This window comes from Camellia sinensis, chromosome 6, assembly GCF_055761805.1.
Source record: "Camellia sinensis isolate YWXY chromosome 6, ASM5576180v1, whole genome shotgun sequence".
Taxonomy (NCBI): domain Eukaryota; kingdom Viridiplantae; phylum Streptophyta; class Magnoliopsida; order Ericales; family Theaceae; genus Camellia; species Camellia sinensis.
In genome coordinates, this window is record NC_138966.1 from 33,611,038 (window position 1) to 33,634,289 (window position 23,252).

General features: G+C 34.5%; 1 protein-coding gene across 1 annotated transcript; it reads left to right on the plus strand.

The window, feature by feature from the left end:
• The first annotated feature begins 5,847 nt into the window (after positions 1-5,847).
• LOC114268360 (receptor-like protein 6) lies at positions 5,848-13,218 on the plus strand. The gene is made up of 4 exons (XM_082876037.1): positions 5,848-5,979; positions 10,412-11,023; positions 11,080-12,562; positions 12,680-13,218. The coding sequence occupies exons 1-4, from the start codon at positions 5,848-5,850 to the stop codon at positions 13,216-13,218; spliced, it is 2,766 nt and encodes a 921-aa protein (XP_082732163.1).
• The last annotated feature ends 10,034 nt before the right edge of the window (positions 13,219-23,252 follow it).

Genomic DNA, 23,252 nt, shown 5'->3' on the forward strand with positions numbered 1-23,252 from the left:
GATTTTTACGCTCGAGCGGTAGCGCTCGAGCGGGTATTCTGGCGCTCGAGCGGGTAGTACTATTTGGTGTAAGTTCTGGGAGGGGGAAATCTACGCTCGAGTGGACTGGTTTTCGCGCTCGAGCGGATGTACTTTATTCTTGTGTCTTGGCGCTCGAGTGGGCCTTATTGCGCTCGAGCGGACCTAGTTTTTTGTTCTTGACGCTCGAGCGTTGTGTTCTCCGCTCGAGCGGGAATGTCGTATATCAGTTGGCAGCTGGGCATTTTAAAATCACTTTTTACATTCACACTCTCTCTCTTACTTTTCCAAAACGCCATTTGAGAGCTTCTCTCTCTAGAACCTTGCCTTCTCTCTAGGTATTGATCTAGTTGGAGTTGTTTCCTCACCTTTGGCCTTTACAAAAAAGTTATTGATCGTCGAGGGCTATCTTTTGATCCGAGAAACTTGTGATTTGGAGCAACTTCGTTTTTATCATCTTCTTTGTTGGGTGTCAACTTTTGAGGTAGGGATTCCTACTCACTCTTATGAGTTTTAACCTAGATTTTGAGCTTATTGTTTAAATGGTTGATTTTGGGACTTAGGGTTTCAAAATGTGTTAAAGAGGGTTTTGTGATTTTGGGCTCATAATATGTATTTTGGGTTTCAAAATGGTGTTATTGATGTTGGTTGTTGAAATATAGACCATTGGGTCAATATTGGGAAATGGGGTAGAAAACCCTAATTGGTTGTATAAATTAATTGGTATGATTAATTTGAGAAAATGGTGGTTATATGGAATTAAGTTGGAAATAATGAAATTGCCTCATTATATGGTTGAATAGTGGAGTTAGATTTGTTAATCGCTCACTTTTGAAAACATTGATATTTTATCTGTTGAAGCTTTTATTATCTGTTTAGAAATAATTGCTTGGGCTACCGGTGGAGGGTAGTTTTGATTGTTATAGACAATGCATGATGATTAGGCAAACTAAAACTAATCAATTGGATGTGTCATAGAGTATGACGGTTGATAGAATACATTAACTTTATGTATTGATTGATTGTGTATATGACCATTGTGTATATACGCTGTGTGTGTGGGAGGAGATAGGGGATGTACTCCACGGTTTAGGGGAAGATAGCGGATGGACCTCTAAACCGGATGTTGTTTGGGAGGAGATAGGGGATGGACTCCACTGATACAGGTCATATGCTTGTCAGATAATGTGTTGATATAGCTCATATGCTTATCTTTGGAAGTGTTGATACAACTCATATGCTTATCTTTGGAAGTGTTGATACAGCTCATATGCTTATCATTGGAAGTGTTGATATAGCTAATATGCATATCTATTGAAATGTGGATACAGCTTGTATGCTTATCTGTTGAGGTATTGATACAACTAGTATGTTTATCTATTGTAAAAATGGGAAATGTTTAATATGAGTCATTGTCTCATATAAGTAGTTGGCCAGGTTCTGAGCCGTTGATGTCAATTGTGAAATTGATAAGAAATGGAAACTGAAATGAAATGGAAATGGATTATGAATTGATTTATGGAAATTGAACATTTATCAATTGCTAGTGTCTTAGTTATTGCTCGTACTGTGTTTAGCATATCTCTACTGGGCGTTGGCTCACCCTTTATGGGACATTATTTTCAGGTACAGGTAGTATGCCACCTCCAAGGACATAGCTTGGATGATGATGAGAGTTGAAGACTCTTTTGTTTATTTTGATGTATTACATGTAAATTCAAGCCAAGGGCTTAATATGTATTGAGTTAGTACTCTTCTTTTTGTAACCAAGTGTTAACTTGGAAAGCTGTAAGCCCATAGGGCATTTGTTTTTGTTGTTAACATGCGATACAGTGTAAGAATTACTCTGATGAATAAAAATGGTTGGTTTCTTTTATATCAATGCATGTTTAAAGTAATGGGTTTTATGTATTATTTTGAGAGCGTTACATAAAATCATATATATGGTTCTTAAAATGAAAAAAAATAATAACAATTATATATATTATTATTATGTTCATTCTAGGATTTGTGGATGATGCCAGTGAATTAAATTTCTTGTTACCCATTTATAAATGCTACTCATTCATAATCCGTTTATGAAATTAAAAAAAATAAGTTTGAAACGAATAAAATTGGGCGTGGTTGACTGTTTCAAATTGAGCTTGTTAATACCAAATTGAGTATGAATTCCGCCATTTTGAAAGTTCAACAAATATCAACTTCAAAGTATTCCCCTATTTTCAAGAAGTCATCTCGTGGTTGTATTTCTATCTTAAAACAATGAAACACGTAATTAGTTTGTCTAAAATATATAAAAAGAAAAACTAATTACAAATCTAATACACTTGAATATAGGCTAGACTTATAAGATAATTATGACTAGGGTGTAAATTGGGCCCGACCCACCCGGGCTTGGGCTCGGGTCGGCCCATGTTGGGCCCCTAGGCTACTGCTAAAATTCGGGCCGGGCCACGGGTCAGAAAATTAGGCCTAGGCTCAAACTCACACTCAGGGGTCTTCGGCCTTGGGCGGGTCAGGCCGACAAGTCTGGGCTCGGGCTTATTTTTTAACTAAAATTTTATTCTTTTCCACTAAAAATAACATTAGGCCTTGGGTGGGCTGTGCTTTGAGTAGGACTTGAGTGGGCCGATGGGCTGGACCACGGGCCGGGGGCTGGACCACGGGCCGGGTCGAGTTTCAAAATGACAACGTAGGCTTTAGGTTCCGGGCTAGGTCAGGCTTAGGCCTGGGCCCACCCCGGGCCGCGAGTCATTTTTACACCTCTAATTATGACTTATTTCCAGTCACATTCCTTAGAAATCTCCCACCACCCACCCATGTTGATTTTGTCCTATTCAATCTCTAACAATTATTAAGGGGAATTAAAGCAATATTGTCCATTCAAAAATAAATTAATAATTCTTATTTTCATGTGTCAAGTCATAAATTGAATCATCAATTGATTTTTCAATAAAATAAATTATGAATTGTAAGACTCACATTATTTTATATTTTTAATAAAATGTAAAAATATAAAATCATATATATAGTTCTTAAAATTTAAATAAATAAAAAAATCTATACATACAATATATAATATTAAAGTACAAGTGTACAATTAAGAATATATATATTAAATATAATATGAATTTTATTAATGTGTGTCCTTGAGACATGTAAAGAAATTTAAAAATATTATACATTATGTATAAAAATAAGTGCAATAAATTAAACATAATACTTTTAACCCATTTACAAAATTAACACAAATTTAAATAAGTTTCAGACAAATAAAATTGAACGTGCTTAATGGTTTCAAGTTAAGCTTGTCAATTCTAAATTGAGTATGAATTCAGTTACTTTGAAAGTTCAATATGTATAAACTTCACAGTATCCCTTATTTCCAAAAAGTTATCTGGTGGATCCATGTTTCAAGGTGGCGAGCGTGCTACGCCTATAAGGCATAGCAAGCATAACATGGTGTTGTAAGGCTCATTGGATCCTTGTCCCGAGCTCAAGTTATTGATCCCAACCTTTCACTGTCTAAGGTTTATTGAGTAGATCATTCATGAAAAAAATCAAACCACTTGGTTATTTATAACCTTAAAATAAGACTACATTTATTTTTAAAAAAATAAACGGTTAATAGAATTTTAATAATTTATTGTAAAACAGTTAGGCCTTATTTTTTACAAGAATGATATGTCCGATGAATCTTACAATATGAATTGTTCATATCATCAAATAGGTTTGGGACAAGTCTCCATGATACATCAAAACATGCATAATGTGCCACAAGGCACAACACGCACCTCATATCCATGTTTCCATCTTATAACAATGCAACACATAATTAATTTGTCTAAAATATATATAATAAAAAAAGATAAAAGAAAAACTAATTATATATCTAATATACTTGACTATAAGGCTAGACTTATAAGATAATTATGACTTATTTCCAGGCAGATTCCTTAGAAATCTCCCACCACCCATCCAATGTGGTTTTGTCATATTCTATCTATCTCTAACAATTAGTCAAGATAATGCAATCCATTAATATGTCTTATTTTCAAATCGTAAAATTCATTTCATTTTATATTTTTTTAATATAATAATATATACTTATATATTTACATATAAAATCATATATATGGTTCTTAAAATGAAAAAAAAAATAACAATTATATATATTATTATTATGTTCATTCTAGGATTTGTGGATGATGCCAGTGAATTAAATTTCTTGTTACCCATTTATAAATGCTACTCATTCATAATCCATTTATGAAATTAAAAAAAATAAGTTTGAAACGAATAAAATTGGGCGTGGTTGACGGTTTCAAATTGAGCTTGTCAATACCAAATTGAGTATGAATCCCGCCACTTTGAAAGTTCAACAAATATCAACTTCAAAGTATTCCCCTATTTTCAAGAAGTTATCTCATGGTTGTATTTCTATCTTAAAACAATGAAACACGTAATTAGTTTGTCTAAAATATATAAAAAAGAAAAACTAATTACATATCTAATACACTTGAATATAGGCTAGACTTATAAGATAATTATGACTAGGGTGTAAATTGGGCCCGACCCACCCAGGCTTGGGCTCGGGTCGGCCTGTGTTGGGCCCCTAGGCTCCCGCTAAAATTCGGGCCGGGTCATGGATCAGAAAATTAGGCCTAGGCCCAAACTCAGACTCAAGTGTCTTCGCGCCTTGAGTGGGTCGGGCCGACAGGTCTGGGCTCCGGCTTATTTTTTAACTAAAATTTTATTCTTTTCTACTAAAAATAACATTAGGCCTTGGGCAGGCTGTGCTTTGAGTAGGACTTGAGTGGGCCGATGGGCTGAACCACGGGCCGGGCTGGGTTTCAAAATGAAGACCTAGGCTTAAAGTCCCAGGCTGGGTCAGGCTCAGGCCTGGGCCCACCCCGGGCCGCGGGTCATTTTTACACCCCTAATTATGACTTATTTCCAATCACATTCCTTAAAAATCTCCCACCACTTACGCAAGTTGGCTTTGTCCTATTCTATCTCTAACAATTATTAAGGGAAATTAGATAAATGTTGTCCATTCAAAAATAAATTAATAAGTCTTAGTTTCAATTGTCAAATCATAAATTGAATCATCAATTAATTTTTCAATAAAATAAATTATGAATTGTATGACTCACGTCATTTTATATTTTTAATATAATATATAAATATAAAATCATATATATAGTTCTTAAAATTAAAAAAAAAAAAAGAATCTATACACATAATATATAATATTGAAGTGCAAGTGTACAATTATAGAATATATATTAAATATAATATGAATTTTATTAATATGTGTCCTTGAAACATGTGAAGAAATTTAAAAGTATTATACATTATGTATAAAAATGAGTGCAATAAATTAGATATAATATTTTTAATCCATTTACAAAATTAACACAAATTTTATAAAGTTTCGTATGAATAAAATTGGTCGTGCTTAGGGTTTGTTTGGGAAGAAAAAGTCTGGGGGCTTTTTGGCTATTTTAGCCGCAAAAAAACAAAATAGGTTTTTTAGCCTAATAAGACAAAACATCACATTCAACCCATAATTATTACATTTTTTCCCTCACAAAAAAGCCAAAAAAGCCAAAAAGTCCTTCACAAACGAGGCTTTTTAGCCCCAGTCTAAAATAGTTAAAAAGCCAAAAAGCCAACCCCCATCCCAAACTAACCCTTAATGGTTTTGATTTAAGCTTGGCAATTCTAAATTGGGTATGAATTCAGTCACGTTGAAAGTTCAACATGTATAAACTTCACAATATCCCTTATTTCCGAAAAAGTTATCTAGTGGATCCATGTTTCAAGATGGCTGTGCTTCCATGGAATTGGGGAGTGTGTTGTGCTTATAAGGCACAACAGGCACAACACGGTACTATGAGGCTCATTGGATTCTTGTCCCGAGCTCATATTATTGATCCAAACTTTTCATCGTGTAAGGTTTGTTGAGTAGATCATCTATGAAGAAAATTAAATCAGTTGGTTGTTTATAACCTTAAAATAAGACCACATTTATTTTTCAAAAAATAAACAATTAATATAATTTTAATAATTTATTTTAAAACAATTAGTATTTGATTTTTTACAAGGATGATATATTCGATGAACCTTACAATATGAATTGTTCAGATCATCAAATAAGCTCAAGACAAGTCTTCATGATACATCAAAACATGCATGATGTGCCACAAGGCACAACACCATGCACCTCAAATCCATGTTTCCATCCTATAACAATGAAACACATGGGTCCGTTTGATTTAATTTTAGAATTATGATTTGAATTTGAGTATGAGTTGTGTTTTGAGTTTTTGAATTATGGTTTGAAAAGAGAAAATTTGTTTGATTATGAGTTTTGAAAATAATTTTGGAATGATTTGTAATTTTTTTTTTTAATTGATTGATATATAAAATGTGAGAGAATGTGAAAGGAGAGAGGAGAGAGGAGAGATGAGAGAGAAAAAATGATTGATTGATTGATTAATAATAATAAGAGATGAGATGAGTTTTGAAAGTAATTTTGAGTTGTATTTTAAAAATATTTTTGGTGAACATGTTACATTCAAATCATGATTTAAAAACATAGTTGAATTTTGAAAAGTAAACCAAAGTCTATCATAATTAATTTGTCTAAAATATAAAATAAATAAATAAATAAAAGAAAAACTAATTATATATCTCATACTCTTGAATATAAGGCTAGACTTATAAGATAATTATGACTTATTTCCAGCCAGATTCCTTAGAAATCTCCCACCACCCATCCAAGTTGGTTTTGTCATATTATCTATCTCTAACAATTAGTCAGGGTAATGCAGTCCATTAATAAGTATTATTTTCAAATCGTAAATCGTAAAATTCACTTCATTTTATATTTTTCTAATATAGTAATATATTCTTATATATTTGCATATTAAATCATAAATATCGTTCTTAAAATGAAAAAAAAAATCAACAATTTATATATATAATATTAAATATAATATGAATTTTATTAATGTGTGTCCTTAAAGTACATGTTAAGAAATTTAAAAGTATTGCACATTGTGTATGAAAATGAGTTCAATAAATACAATACTTTAAAGTTCTTTCAATATTTACTTTAAGGGCACACATTAACCAAACCAATTGGTTTGTATTTGTGAAATAATTTTGAAAAATAATTTTTTGGAAAAAGTTTACAAATCTTAAAATTTTTTTTGGTTGTATGTTTTGAAAATAGTTTTGGAGGTTGGGATAATTTGTAGTTGAATAGATGGGTGTGAGAGAAAAAATGATTGATTGATATGTAGGATGTGAGAGAAAGAGAAAAGAGAGAAAACATGATTAATTGATGTATAGTAAAGAGAAAAATGATTTTGAATTTTTTTTCCAAAAATTTCAACCAAACAAATTTTTGAAATCTTTTTTTTATCAAAAATTGACTCTCAAGAGACCAACCAAACAAAACCATTATTAAAGAATAACACATGCAATCTTTTTTAGCATAATTTAATACTCTTACCAAATAAAGCGACCCACAAACAAAGTCACGAAAGTCTTGTAAAAAACAACATGGAAAAATACGAAATAAGATTCTTTCCAATATCTTTCTTGCAATAATCAAGATTATTGTAAAATAATAGTGTTTTAGACTTAAAGCATCTATTTACATTATCACTAATTAAAGTTTTGAGCTTAAATTACTTATCTAAATTACCTTTGCAAGATTATTCCAAGGTGATTATGATTCTAATTTGAAAAATATGAGACCCATGAAAATAACAATGAGAAAAAGACAACCATCTATCAAATAAACACTGCATAACTTTAGATTTTGGTAGAAAAAGGATTATTGTTGCTTGATTTCTTGGTCGACTGATTTGCTCCACTTCCATCTTTGATTCCCTAATTTGTTATGTCCTAATTTCTTTCATCAACTGGTATGATATGTATTGATTTCTTCTACTACTTTTTTTTTTTTGTTTTTTGGGTGAGTACTATTTTATTTTTATTTTTTGTTGGGGGTCAAAGACACCAAATGAGGTCATTTAATAGCATTGGGAGTAAAAATGAAAATAATTCGAATTGAATTCATTCTGACTCTATGATTCCATTATTGAATTGCACGATTCCAACAAATTTCTTATTCTTAGCTGCAATTTGTATTGCCCTATGTAAAACTCATATAGAATTATATGAATCATATTTCGAATTGTATGATTCAAACCACTATTTCAATATTATTAGTGAGTGCTACCAAATTTTAATGTGAACAATTAAGTCTTATTTTTCCTAATTTATTCTCAAACAAGTTCACGTCTCCTTAATAATATATTTCATTAGAAATTTACCATTCTTATAAAAATATGAATAACGATTGTATAATTAATTTTAATTTACTCTGATTATATATTCTTTAGTTGTAAATATTATTAAAACTATATCAAACAAAACGATTTGATAAAAAAAAAATACTATACATAATCTAGGTGGTTATGTGGGAGGAATTATTCTGTTTCGCATGTATCAACCTATATTAACATCAAGGTATTCCCTGATTTCCAAGTTTTCTAGTGGATCCATTCTACTAGGTGGTTATGTACGATGAATTATTTTGTTTTGTGGGAATTTCACATTGGCCATGTGCATGGTGAATAGCAGGAGCTAAATGAATACATGACTTCAAAATAAGGAAATAGTGGAGAAATTATTGAATATTATTGGACGGCACATGGACACGCTGTATTCTAAACTTAATAAATAATTTTTGATTGTGTGCTGATCTTATAACAATGAGACACATAATTAGTTTGCTTCAAATGTAACAAAAAAATGTATGAAAAATTAATAATATGGCCTTGTACACTTAGGAGGACAAACCACACAAAATATAGGTTAGTCCTATAGAATAATTTTTGCTCATTTCCAATCACATTCCTTAGAAATCTCCCATCTCTAACAATTATCAAGGAGAACTAGAGCAACGCAATCTGTTAAAAAATAAATTAAAAAAAATTATCAATAAATCTTATTTTCTATTAATGAGTCATTTTCAATGTAGAGAATTAAGTCTTATTTATTTTAATTTATTCTGAAAAGTTTACTTTTCCTTAATAATATCCTTTATTCCAATTATACCATACTTATTAAAATATGAACAACAATTACATAAACAATTTTAATTTACTTAAAAAATATATATTTCTTAATTGCAAAAATTGAATAAACTACATCAAACAAAATCATACTCAACAATTTGATGAAAAGAACTATATCATAGGATTCATCATTTTCTGTTGCCTTGTACTATGAAAAACTTATTTAGTAAACAATTTAAAAAGTCTATTTTTTAAAATATTCTATCAAAGATACTGTGAAAATAATACCCTAAAAAATTCATATATTTTTTAAACTACGAGACAAAAAAAAATGAATCTTACGTTTATGCTTTTGTTCAATTAAAAGCAAACCAGTCCCAAAATGTTTTATTACTTGCTTTATAAATAGTCAAGGCATTACCAACTTTTAATTGATTTAAGGAAATTTATATTCGCACTCTTTATATTTTTACTCTTGTGTTATTTTTGTTTTTATAATTTTAATTGACTCAATTTTAACATTAAGTTATGATTTTATCTCAATTTAGTTTAATTGATTATAACTTTTAGTTTTTTTTTTTTTTTTTTTTGTGAAAAATGTACACATGAACATGTTTCATCTTTTATAGCTAAAAAATTGTAAACTTATTCAATTCAATTCTCAACAAACTCGGAAAGATCAGTGTTATTAATTGGACTAAATTAATATAAAATTTAAAATTACGAATTCAAAATAGAATTAATTGAAATTATTCAAATTAAAATGACATAATGGACCAAATGTAGGAATTATCAACATAATTTTTCATTGGAATTAAAGACAAAAATCGCTGTTGCCAACCTGGACGTCATGATGGCTGATGACTAAAATTACATAGTTGCCGTGCTTGACGAGCTGGGCTGCCCCACCACCATAGAAAGAGTTGGTGTCTATAAGAATGAGTAATACATTTCCCTTCTCCATCGTCAAACTACTATCCTTCTTACTCTCCTCTGCTTTTCATATCTCTCTCTCTCTCTCTCTCTCTCTCTCTCTCTCTCTCTCTGAATCCTCCTACCTATAAGAAAACAAAATGAGTTGGCCTATGTTTCTTCTTCATCAATTTCTTCTTCTATTTCTCTTGTCTTCTTCTTCTACTTGTGCACGCCATACCTGCCTTGAGAACCAGAGATTTTCACTTCTCCAATTTAAAACAACATTTACCATAACTATTAATGCCTCTTTAGGTTGTGAATCTGATTCTCATCCTAAAATGGTGTTCTGGAATGAGAGTAGTGATTGCTGCTCGTAGGAGGGGGTCACGTGCGACTGGTCGAATGGTCATGTGATTGGACTTGACCTCAGTTGCAGCCACCTTCAGGGCACCATCCAACCCAACAGCTCCCTCTTCCACCTTCGTCACCTCCAAACCCTCAATCTTGCCTTCAATGACTTCAATTTCTCTACAATTTCACCTGATTTTGGCTCCTTTCCAAGTTTGACCCATCTCAACCTCTCTTCCTCTAATTTTACAGGCCGAATTCCTTCAAAAATCTGCCAACTATCCAAATTGGTTTCCCTTGACCTCTCGTACTTGTATTATTATAATTTTTATAATAATCATTTATATGTAGGGAGACTTGGACAACACACTTTCAATATGCTCCTTCGAAACCTAACCCAATTAAGAGAACTACACCTTGATTGGTTGAATATCTCTTCACATTTACCTCATGCTTTGCTAAATCTATCTTCTTTGACATCTCTTAGTCTTGTTGATTGTCAACTGCGTGGGAAATTCTCAGAAAACATTTTTCACCTTTCAAACCTACAAGAGCTCAACGTACGGGCAAATTGGGACCTCACAGGTAAACTTCCATACTTCAATGTGACTAGTTCCCTTCAGGTTCTTGATCTCTCTGGAGTAAGTTTTTCTGGCCAATTGCCTGAATCAATCAGCAATCTTAAAGCCTTGAATAGTTTGTACCTCGTCCAATGCAACTTTTCGGGTCCATTCCAGCTTTTCTTCGGAACCTTACACAAATCACCGATCTAGACTTCAGGTATAATAGTTTCGGTGGTCAAATCCCCTCATCAATTTCAAACCTTGCAAAGCTTACTAACTTGGGTCTTTCTGGAACCAATTTGAACGGTCAAATACCGGATTTTGTTGGCAACATGAGCCAACTTACTTACTTGGATCTTTCCGGAAACAATTTAAACTGTCAAATACCGGATTCCCTTGGCAACATGAGCCAACTTACTTACCTGGGTCTTTCCGGAAACAATTTGAATGGCCAAATACCGGATTCCCTTGGCAACATGAGCCAACTAACTTCTCTCCTTCTGAGTTTTAACTCACTCAATGGGACAATACCATCTTCGATGTTTGCTCTGCCTTCACTGGTTCGAATAGGATTGAGTAACAATAAGCTACAGGGACCAATTCCAGGATTAGTTTATCAACTCCAGAACCTAACATACTTGCTGCTTTCATCGAATAACTTAAGTGGTGTAGTGGATCTAGATAAGCTTCTAAAGCTTAAAAATCTGATCTATCTTGATCTCTCATATAATGGTCTCTCATTGAGCATCAACAACAGTGTCAACTCTACCTTGACCAACTTGAAAACTATACGATTAGCTTCTTGCAACTTGAGCGAATTCCCAAACTTCTTGAGAGAACAAGCCAGATTGTATTCACTAGACCTTTCAAACAACAAAATTCACGGTGAAGTTCCAAAATGGTTATTCAATGTGGGGAAAGATTCATTGCAAAATTTAAATCTTTCTCATAATTTCCTTACAAGTTTAAAGTGTCTTCCATGGCAGAATCTACAATATATTGACCTGCACTCCAACTTACTCCGAGGACCACTCCCTGTTCCACCTAACACCACATATGTTTTCTCTATCTCAAACAATAAATTGACCGGAGAAATCCCTACATTGATTTGCAATCTGAGCTCACTTAAAATTCTTGATCTGTCTAATAACAATTTGAGTGGGTTGATTCCACAATGTTTGGGAAACTTCAGCAACAGCCTCTTGGTGCTGAATTTAGGGATCAATAGCTTTCATGGCACGTTTACTGCAACATTTACCAAAGGCAACGTGCTAAGGAATCTTAACTTGAATGGCAACCAAATTGAAGGACAAGTTCCACGATCATTGCTCAATTGTAGACACTTGGAAGTTCTAGATCTTAGAAAAAACAAGATAAATGATACATTCCCCCACTGGTTGGGAACTCTTCGAAACTTGCAGGTTATTGTCTTGAGATTTAATATGTTTCATGGTCCCATAGGCACCTTCAAGACCAAGGGCAAACATCCTTTCCCCAAGTTCAGAATTATCGACATATCTTATAATGAGTTCACTGGGCTTTTGCCGACAAACTATATCAAACAATTTGAAGCTATGATGAATGCAAATGAACATGAAATGAAATTGAAATACATGGGTGAATATTATTATCAAGATTCTGTGGTAGTAATGATGAAAGGATATGAAATTAAATATTCAAGAATCTTAACAGTCTTCTCAATCATTGATTTTTCAAGAAACAAATTCCAATGAGACATTCCGAAATCCATTGGGAGGCTTAATTCGCTTCATGGTCTTAACTTATCCCATAACAACCTCAAAGGTCACATCCCAACTTTACTTGGGAATTTAACGAACCTTGAATCATTGGACCTTTCCTCAAACAAGCTTTTTGGGGAGATTCTTGAGCAATTGACAAGTTTGAAGTTTCTTGTCGTACTAAACCTTTCGGATAACCAACTAGTGGGACAAATTCCCCAAGGAAGCCAATTTAATACATTTGGGAATGATTCATACAATAGGAACTTGGCCTTGTGTGGATTCCCCTTATCAAAGAAATGTGAGGAACAACAACCATTGCCACCTCCACCAACACTACAACATGATGAAAATTTAGATTGGGAGGGCGGATTTAACTGGAAATTTGTTGTTATGGGGTATGGATGTGGCTTTGTATTTGGAATGGTTATGGGATATCTTATGTTAGTAACTCGAAATCCAGAATGGCTGATGAAAATTGTTGAAGGAAAACCATATAAGAAGGTGAAAAGGTCCAAGAAGAGTGCCCACTGATGCAGTAAAGGAAGAAATCAGCAAAAAACAAATGGCGTCATTTAGGTAAGTAGAATTTATCTTTGAAACATTACTTTATTGAATTATCTTTTATGGTTTCTATGTATATGCTATTATTGAGTTGCTAATGTTTTTATTTCAAAACTAGATCTGTTCCATCAAGTAGCACAATAAAGGAATGGTGTCCACTTGAAGGGGTGTCTCATGTAGCTATTGCATTTGAGTCCATGTGCATCTAGATAGCAACTATACAGGATCACTTCAAAAGATTTTACCTTCGTTGCTGTATTGAGTTCTATAGCTTTGTTATGTTGTTTAGTTTTCTTAACGCACGAGTCAAATAAGAGTTGCATATCATGACTCCTTGTTTCTTTTCTCGCATCATGTAGCAACCTTTAAAGATTTGTAATTTTTTTTTATGTAGCTGCTTTTAAATTGGATTTCAGTCAAACTTGGCCTTGCTGAGTTTTTTAACCTTAAAATGCAATCTTAAAAGTTACAACTCAAACCATTCCCCTTGTTTTATTTTTGAATGACAAAATTGTTGGCTACCTGATAGAGAATTCGCACTGAAAATAATGATGTGTTACTCCTTTTTAAAATATTTCAACGTTTGCTTGTTGGAAGGTAAAAACATTCTCAATTCAATGGCGACTAAGGGATCACACTGGAGATATAGTCTAGCACTTGTTTCTATTGAGATGTGGGAATTTCGTGATTAATTATAGTAGGAAAATGGTGATTCTAAGAGTATTGATTGGAAATGTTGTTCATAAGCAAGAAAAGAATCATGGAAATACAATCAACAGTGGGGTTTACTTTTTTCAATTGTGATAGTTTGGTGGACTATATTGTTGTATTTTCTATGCTAACTCTCCCAAATACAATAAACTATAAACTGAATGATTGTTATTAAACATTAAAAAAGAAGATGGCAATTATTTGTAAGTCAACTAATCTTAATGTGTCTTGTTGTTCCCTTCAGTTTCTAGCTATGGGCGGAGCTTCTCTAGTTTGGATGTCCGTATTCCACAACCAATCCGGATATTCAAACTGGATATTTAGTTTAGTATGAGCAATAGATGTTTGTCATATTGACACTTTTTTTAAATTAATGGTTAAGATTTTGTCTACTTATTTACAAATTCACAATTAGATCCAAATAAAAAACTTGACCCAATATTTAATGTGTTGACACCATATTTTATTTTCTATCGATTTTGGCCTGTCAATAGGCCAAATCAAATCTAATTAGCTATGGCCTGCCAATTATGACCAAATCCTATTTTATTGACGGTGGCTTGTTGATTATGGCCAAATCTAATCTCATTGATAGTGGTCTGTTGATTTTGATCTGTAGATTCAGATCATAAATTATCTTTTTAAAAGATTATGGCCATATTATTATTATTATTATTATTATTATTATTATTATTATTATTACTAATGTTATGCAGGTAAGTTTCATTCAAACCCACCAAATCGTGGGTCATGCATGGGCAACATGGGGCACAAAGAAATAGTGCCAACGTGGCTTGATACGATGATCGCGGGCAGTTAGTTGCGGTTTGTGGCAAATATTATGCAACTTGTGAATTGAAGAAACTGCCTTTGAACAATTGGTAATTAAGCCATGGGACTTTGCCTATAAATAGGCAAAGAAGAGAAGATCAAAAGGGATCGACAAAACATCAAACTCATGAGAGTTCTTTATCTAGGAGTAGTCTATCTTAACTTAGGAGTAGATTACCTTAATTTAGGAGTAGTTTTTAGCAGTTAGTTTTGGTTCTTGTAACCTTTTTGATTCCTGTCGATTGTGTAACAAAGATTGTGCTTCTTGTTTGATTAATGCAATTGAGTAACAAGTTTCAATTTTATTACCAATTTGTAGTTTGTTTACACTTGTTTCTTCACATTGCAACCTCCAAAGAAGTCCTTGAAACTGGACACTAACCATAATTGCTTGATGTGTTTGTTGTTTGTAAAAACTAGTTTCTCTGTTGATTTTCTTCTGTAGACTCCATCCAAACCAGATTTTTGCTAACAATATGTTAATGGGTAGACAATCTGAGTGCTCAAACAACATTCTTTAGTCCATATTCAGATTGGAAAGAAGCCATTCTTTTTTAATTATCTGCAGGAGCATTGGATAATTTTTCTTCTCAAACTAGTTTTTTTTCTGACCAACTACCTCATTCAATGAACAATATTTGATCCTTAAGTAGTTTGTACCTCTCATATTTTGCAACTTTGTATTATTGTCATTTTTTTTTAATAATGATTTTGTCATGATTTTTACCATAGTAAAACATGTTTGTGAACTACATAATCCAGCAATATAACATTAAAATTAAAGTAAAATGACATTAAAATATTATGTTTTTATTTTAAACTACACATCCTAAAATGATATCATTTTAGTTTAGCTTTAAGCTTATAAGATATATTCACCCACTTTTTAGGGTCCATTAGAGATTGCACAACTTACTAACTTTAACATTTCTAAAAACAATCTAAATGAATGGATATCAGATATGTCTTGGATAATCTTAAGATTGTATTTCAATCTTAAATTGATTAAAGAAAGAAAATATAGAAAAATAAGTGTTGTTTTCTTGGTCACTACCAAGTGGGTGAACTAGTTTTCTTTTTTCCAAATATCAAAACTTGGATAAAAGACGGTTTCAATACCTAAAGTATGGGATCTTTTTTATTTTAGTCCCTTAAGTTTCAATTTTGTCATTTTGGTCCTCCAAATTGTCAATTTGAATCAATCTGGCCATAGCTCTAACGTCCGTCTATATTATTAACGGGAACAGTATGGCTAAAAGATAGTTTTAGTGCCTAAAGTCGTTTCCTATCATTTCAGTCCCTTAAGTTTTAATTTTTATCATTTTGATCAATTTGAGTCAATTTAGTCTTAGCTCCAATCATATTATGCCACATGTCTATTTATCTTGAATATATACCCTATTGTACTTTATCACCATACACAACATCTTCCTCATTTTTTTTGATGACTAAAATACCATTTTCCCGTCCGTTTTGCATAACAAAAATAGACAAATGGTTTAGGCCACTTTGAAAGTTCAACATGTTGGAGAAAAATGGTTGAATAAGAAATTGTCTCATAAATGTGTATATAACTCACACATTTAAGCCTCATCTAAATGTGTATATAACTCACACATTTAAGGCTCAGCAGTTTTACAAAATTGATTGGGCAGTTTTGCTAGCATTAGAGCATCTCCAATGCACTAGGCATATAATACTTGTTAGTTAAAATGCCTAGTGTGATTCACTTTTTTCAATTCCAATGCACTAGGCATATGATTAGGCATTTTGGCTCAACTCATATTCACTAGCTACATGTAGCTATCCTTCAACGCTAGGCAAAATATATTCAATCATTAAGATCATTTCCCTCCATCTTTGTTATTGACGTGGCATTCTATAAAATTAATAGTATTTGGATAAATAGCTAAAATAAAGAGCATGGTTGGAGTAAAAACATAAAACAGTTGATAGGCAAAATAAAATATATACTTTATAGTAATATTTAGATAGGTAAAATGCCTACTACCGTTGGAGATGCTCTTAGTTGCCAGCCTTGATGGCTAGAGGCTCCTCCCCTCTCCCCCATGGTGTATAAAAGGAGGCCCTATTCCTTGAAAAGAGATATAGAATTTTTCCTTGACATCCATACACTGTTAGTCTACTTCTCCTATAATTTTCTTCCTGAGAGAGAGTGCTGTCGTTGTCCGTTCGCTAAGCTAATCAGAAGGTGCTTCTGTTGTAGCTGGTAAAAACCGTCGTATCTTGGGAAGTAGACGTCGGCATACCTCCAGCACCCAACGGTGAGGCGGCGAATCTATTTTAAGGAGACTGTGGTATCACACAGGCTTCGGTTTGCTTCCTTTAACCATTTTATATTTTATCTGTATATTATTCAGCATGTTATTTTTCCTAGGATTGAAGGTTTGTTTTGTTCATCTCATAATTTTGCGATATGCAATGTGAAATTATGTAATGTGAGTAGTTTTTCCCAACAAGCTTAAAATAAATTTGACGTTTATCATAGAATTAGATTAATAGATTCATAGGTGTGTATAATAATTTTGCATGTAATTGGCCACTGGTAGTACTAGCGAGTTAATTGGTTTATTAGATGCATGTACACAGGGTTAAGCTTTTGATTTTGCCATTTTGTGTATGCTACTGTTTGGTCTTCCCATGGCACGGAATAGGCCACTGTTATCAATTGAGAAGAAGAGTTCCATTGGTGCAACGTTAATTCACTGTATTTTCTAATTAATTTATTAATTTATGGTGTACCGGTTCATGCCTTGTATTTCTAGATTTACATGCTTCTAGTTCACGTGCTTCTAGTTTACAATATAAATTACATGTTCATTTGGGTTTAATTTTTAGTGTAATTTACATTTCTAGCATGTTTATTAGGTAGTAAATTTTCATGTAACTTGTACCTATTAATCTTTAATTTAGGTGTGGAGTTGTAAAGTTTATAACTTGCCTATATTTAAATTCATGTTAATTTCTCTAGAATTATTTGCATGTTAATCATGTCATTTGCAATTCTTGCCTAGTAATGTGATTTAAGTATTTAGGAGTTATAAAATGTTTGTAACTTGCCTCAATTAATTACATGTTTAGTGTACCATAAGTTCATATGTAACCTTTACCAATTTAAAATATGGTTTAATTGTATTTAATTTAGGTCTATAACTTATATAGTTAATTACATGTTTATTATGTAATTAATTTTTTACAGTTTTTTTTAGTTTAAATTCTAGATGTGTAACATAAGGGTTGGTTTTAATCTTTACTTACAGTTATTTATTAGTTTGTTTGCTAGTACCCTTCCCTTCAATCACTACTTTGCCAAAAGCAAAGAAAAGCTGAGGGAGGTTTTGTTGTATTTTGCTGCTAACTCTTTATTGCAGGAATACCTATGGAAATGGGAAAAAGGATTAATTTGGACTAAATATTTGAAGCAATTGTTTGCTTGAGTGTTCATTTGTGGTTATTCACCAATATGTAAAGCACGTTTTATTTGCTTGTAATTATTGTAGCAATTTTGTTGTAATTGCTTGTACAGTTTGGAACTTGGTGTGTTTAACCTAGTTCATCCCTTGAAAAATTTAATTCTTAAAGTTGTTTCCCATGGACTAGGAGTCAACATGCTCTTGAAAGTTTTGTCTAAGGTTAACTTGGTTTTAAGTGGGACCAGTGTGACCCCTTCAGTCTTCCTGGAAACTTTCCTGACCATGTTCGATTCTAGGTTGCGTGGTGAGACTAGTTTTGAATTAAATTTCCAATTGTGGGATTTTCTAGTGTTAAGTTTGATTTTTGGAAATACAGAATAGTGAAAATTCTGCTGTAATTTTTCAGAAATGGCAACTGTCTCTGATACTACTACTGCTGCTGCTAATGTTGGTGGGGATTCGAACCCCGGGGCGACTGGCTTGCCAACCCCTGTTGTGACCACTGTGGTCAATCCTCCTGTTGTTACTCCGGCTGTTCCGGGAGGACCGCTCAATCATCACGAGCGCCCGGAGAAGTTCACGGGAGTGAATTTCAAGAGATGGCAGCAGAAGATGCTGTTTTATTTGACTACTCGAAGCCTTGCGAGGTTTCTAAGTGAAGATGTACTAGCCGTAGAGGAGAATGAGCAAGATAAACAAAAGCTCATGGCTCTAGACGCTTGGAAACAAGCAGACTTCTTATGTCGGAATTACATTCTGAACGGCTTGGCGGATCCGCTTTTCAACGTGTTCTATGCCAAGAAATCGGCTAAGGAGTTGTGGGATGCCTTGGACAAAAAGTACAAGACCGAGGATGCTGGGGTAAAGCAATTTATCGTCGGCCGGTTCCTGGACTTCAAGATAGTGGACTCTAAAACTGTCAAGAGTCAAGTCCAAGAGTTCCAAGTGATTCTGCACGAGATACATGCAGAAGGGATGGTCCTGAGTGAGTCATTCCAGGCAGCTGCTTTGATTGAGAAGCTGCCTAACGGCTGGAAAGACTTCAAGAACTACTTGAAGCACAAACGAAAGGAGATGACAGTCGAAGAGCTCGTTGTTAGGCTCCGGATTGAAGAGGACAACAGGAAGAAAGGAGGAAGTACCTCCACTGTCAAAGCCAACATGGTTGAGCATGGCGAGTCCTTGGGGGCAAGGAAAAAACCACCGACAGGCAAAAGCTCAAAGTTGGGGGCTAGAGGAGAAATCTCCAAAAGGCCAGCCTACAAAGCCAAAGGAGCCTACTTTTAGGTTCGATGGCAAATGCTTCAACTGTGGAAGTGACGGGCATCGGGCAGTTGATTGTCTGAAGAAAAAGCCCTACAGGAAAAACCCTCCCCAACACAAAAACCGGGCACATATGGCTGAAATGGAGGAATTGTCACACGATGTGGACGACGTGCATCTATCAGCCGTCATGTCAGAAGTGAACATGGTGGGGTCAAACCCGAGGGAGTGGTGGGTGGACACTGGGGCCACTCGCCATATTTGTGTAGAGAAAAGAATGTTCACAACTTTCGAACCGATTTCAAACGGGGAGAAGTTGTTTATGGGAAACTCTGCAACCTCAGCTATTGAGGGTAAAGACAAGGTGATCCTGAAGATGACTTCAGGAAAAGAACTGACTTTGAACGATGTCCTTTTTGTGCCGGACATTCGTAAGAACCTTGTCTCGGGGTCTCTCCTAAGCAAGCATGGCTTCCGCATGGTGTTTGAATCAGACAAGGTCGTGTTGACCAAGGGCGGGGTCTATGTGGGGAAGGGATATATGTCAGGTGGTATGTTTAAATTGAATGCAATGACACTTATCCCTAAGATTAATGAGAAAGCTTCTTCTTCTGCTTATATGCTTGAGTCCCCTAATTTATGGCATGGTAGATTGGGTCATGTAAATTTTGACTCTTTACGTAGATTAATCAAGTTAGATCACATACCATCTTTCAAGATTAATCCACAACACAAGTATGAAACTTGTGTAGAAGCAAAATTGACAAGGTCTTCTTTTCATTCTATTGAAAGAAGTACCCAGCCTTTGGGTTTAGTGCATAGTGATGTGTGTGACTTGAAAGTTGTACAATCACGTGGTGGCAACAAGTACTTCATCACTTTTGTTGATGATTGCACTAAGTACTATTATGTGTATTTGCTTAAAAGCAAACACGAGGCTATTGATAAATTTATTCCTTTTAAGAATGAAGTTGAGAATCAATCAAGCCGGAAAATCAAGGCATTGAGAAGTGATCGTGGTGGTGAGTATGAATCCCCGTTTGCCGAGACTTGTGCTCAATTTGGGATTATTCACCAAACCATAGCGCCTTATTCGCCTCAGTCAAATGGTGTTGCTGAGCGGAAGAACAGGACGCTGAAAGAGATGATGAATTCAATGCTGATAAGTTCTGGGTTGCCACAGAACTTATGGAGGGAAGCGATTCTCTCTGCGAATTATATTCTTAATAGAATACCACGGAAGAAAGTAGACAAGACTCCATATGAGTTGTGGAAAGGTCACAAGCCTTCATATAAATACCTACGAATATGGGGATGTCTTGCAAAAGTGGTGGTACCTACACCCAAGCGGATTAGGATAGGTCCGAAAACCGTGGACTGTATTTTCATTGGTTATGCACAAAATAGTAGTGCATATAGATTTCTTGTGCACAAATCTGATATTTCAGATATAGAGGGAAATTCCCAGAAAACATTTCTTGTGCATCTTTCTTTGAAGATGTATTTCCGTGTCGTCCCCAAGACAGGGTTCCGAGTTCCATGAAAGAAATAAATGATCATGAAGACGATCACATAGATGATCACATGGATGATCAAACAGTTGATCAAATAATTGATCAAGCAGATGATCAACCTGATGAAGTAGATGAGCCAAGAAGGAGTAAAAGGGCTAGAACCACAAAGTCTTTTGGTCCAGACTTCTTGACTTATATGTTAGAGAGAGAACCTCGAATGTTCCATGAAGATGTGACTTCACCTGAAAGTCTTTTATGGAAAAAAGCAATTAAGAGTGAGATTGACTCCATCTTACAGAACCGTACTTGGGAGTTAGTTGATCTACCCCCAGGCAGTATGGCCTTGGGGAGTAAGTGGATCTTTCGAAAAAAGATAAAAGCGGATGGGTCAATTGATAAATATAAAGCTCGGCTAGTTATCAGAGGATACAGACAGCGAGAAGGCCTGAATTACTTTGATACGTATTCACCTGTGACAAGGATTACATCCATTTGCATGGTGATTGCAATAGAAGTTTTACGTGGTTTAGAAATACATCAGATGGATGTAAAGACAGCTTTCTTAAATGGAGATTTAGGTGAAGAAATCTACATGGAGCAACCCGAGGGGTTTTCAACTCCAGAAAAAAGTAAGAAAGTCTGTAAGCTTGTCAAGTCATTGTATGGTTTGAAACAAGCTCCCAAACAATGGCATGAGAAGTTTGACAATGCTATGTTGTCAAATGGGTTTCGAATCAATGAGTGTGATAAGTGCGTATATGTTAAAGACACTAACAAAGGTTATGTTATTTTGTGTCTATACGTTGATGACATACTCATTGTTGGTAGCAATGATGAAATGATTAAAGCTACCAAAAGATTGTTAAACTCTAAGTTTGACATGATGGATATGGGCCTTGCTGATGTCATTCTAGGTGTTAAGATCACCAGAGCATCTGGTGGTATTGTACTTTCTCAAGCTCATTATGTTAATAAGATACTTGAGAAATTTGGAAAGTCAGATACAAGTATGTTTAGGACATCTATAGACTTAAGTATATATTTGACCGAGAATAATGGTGAGAGTGTCTCTCAACTAGAATATTCTCAGGTCATTGGGAGTTTGATGTATCCGATGAGTTGTACAAGGCCGGATATCGCCTACGCTGTTAGTAGGCTGAGTAGATACACGAGTAATCCTAATGCTACTCATTGGAAGGGCATTATGCGGGTGTTAGGGTATATCCGTTACACCCTAGATTATGGGTTGCAATATACCAGATACCCAGCGGTACTAGAACGGTATAGTGACGCAAATTGGATATCTGATATAAAAGATTCCAAATCCACTAGTGGTTATGCGCTTACCCTCGGAGGGGCAGCCGTGTCTTGGAAATCTGCCAAGCAAACGTGTATCTCGAGATTAACGATGGAATCTGAGTTTATTGCTTTAGAAAAAGCAACTGAAGAAGCTGAATGGCTTCGCCAGTTTGTTGAGGATATTCCACGTTGGCCAAAACCTGTGCCAGCTATCAGTATTCATTGCGATAGCCAATCAGCAATTGGTCGGGCACAGAGTAATATGTATAATGGAAAGTCTAGACATCCGTCGTAGACATAATTCCATATGACAACTACTCTCAAATGGAGTTGTCTCTCTAGACTATGTCAAGTCTAAGGACAACATTGCGGATCCGCTAACCAAAGGGTTAACTCGAGAGTTAGTAGAAAAGTCGTCAAGAGGAATGGGGTTAAGGCCTTTAGTAAAGGTTACCGGAACGGAAAACCCAACCTAGTTGACTGGAGATCCCAAGATCTAGGTTCAAAGGGACAACCTAACTTTGTGTAACGGGTGAGTCACTGAAGAGGTAAATCCTCTTGCCCATTCGTTTATACAGTGATGCCCTGTGGGGGTGGAAGGTTAAGCTAATGCTTTTAATGACCTTAGTGATGTGGTATAATGAAATACCGTATCTAGGTCACCTATGTTAGTGCGAAGTGGGGCCGTTTCTTTAAGAATTGCCAAGGCCGAATTCTTTAAAAACACTCACAGAACCAGGCTAGTGTTCCAGGGCCATACCGGACACACCGGTGAGAACAAGAACAATGGTTGGACTAACTCCTATGTGAGGTCTATTGTCTCGGTTTACATAAACGGTAGAACAGTTTAAGACATCACGTTCACTGGTCAGCCAGTAAATCCAATAGGCTTTCACTACGAAAGGTTCAAGGCCAACAGCTACCTTTTCTGATGCAGGGTTAGTCTATGTGC

Bases quoted from the DNA above. Each gene is read 5' to 3' on its own strand.
- LOC114268360 (XM_082876037.1), top strand. From the start codon at position 5,848: ATGGCTGTGCTTCCATGGAATTGGGGAGTGTGTTGTGCTTATAAGGCA. The intron at 5,980-10,411 runs GTTTGTTGAGTA...TGCTGCTCGTAG, and splicing joins CAAACTTTTCATCGTGTAAG to GAGGGGGTCACGTGCGACTG. The intron at 12,563-12,679 runs GTGAATATTATT...AATTCCAATGAG, and splicing joins AATGAAATTGAAATACATGG to ACATTCCGAAATCCATTGGG.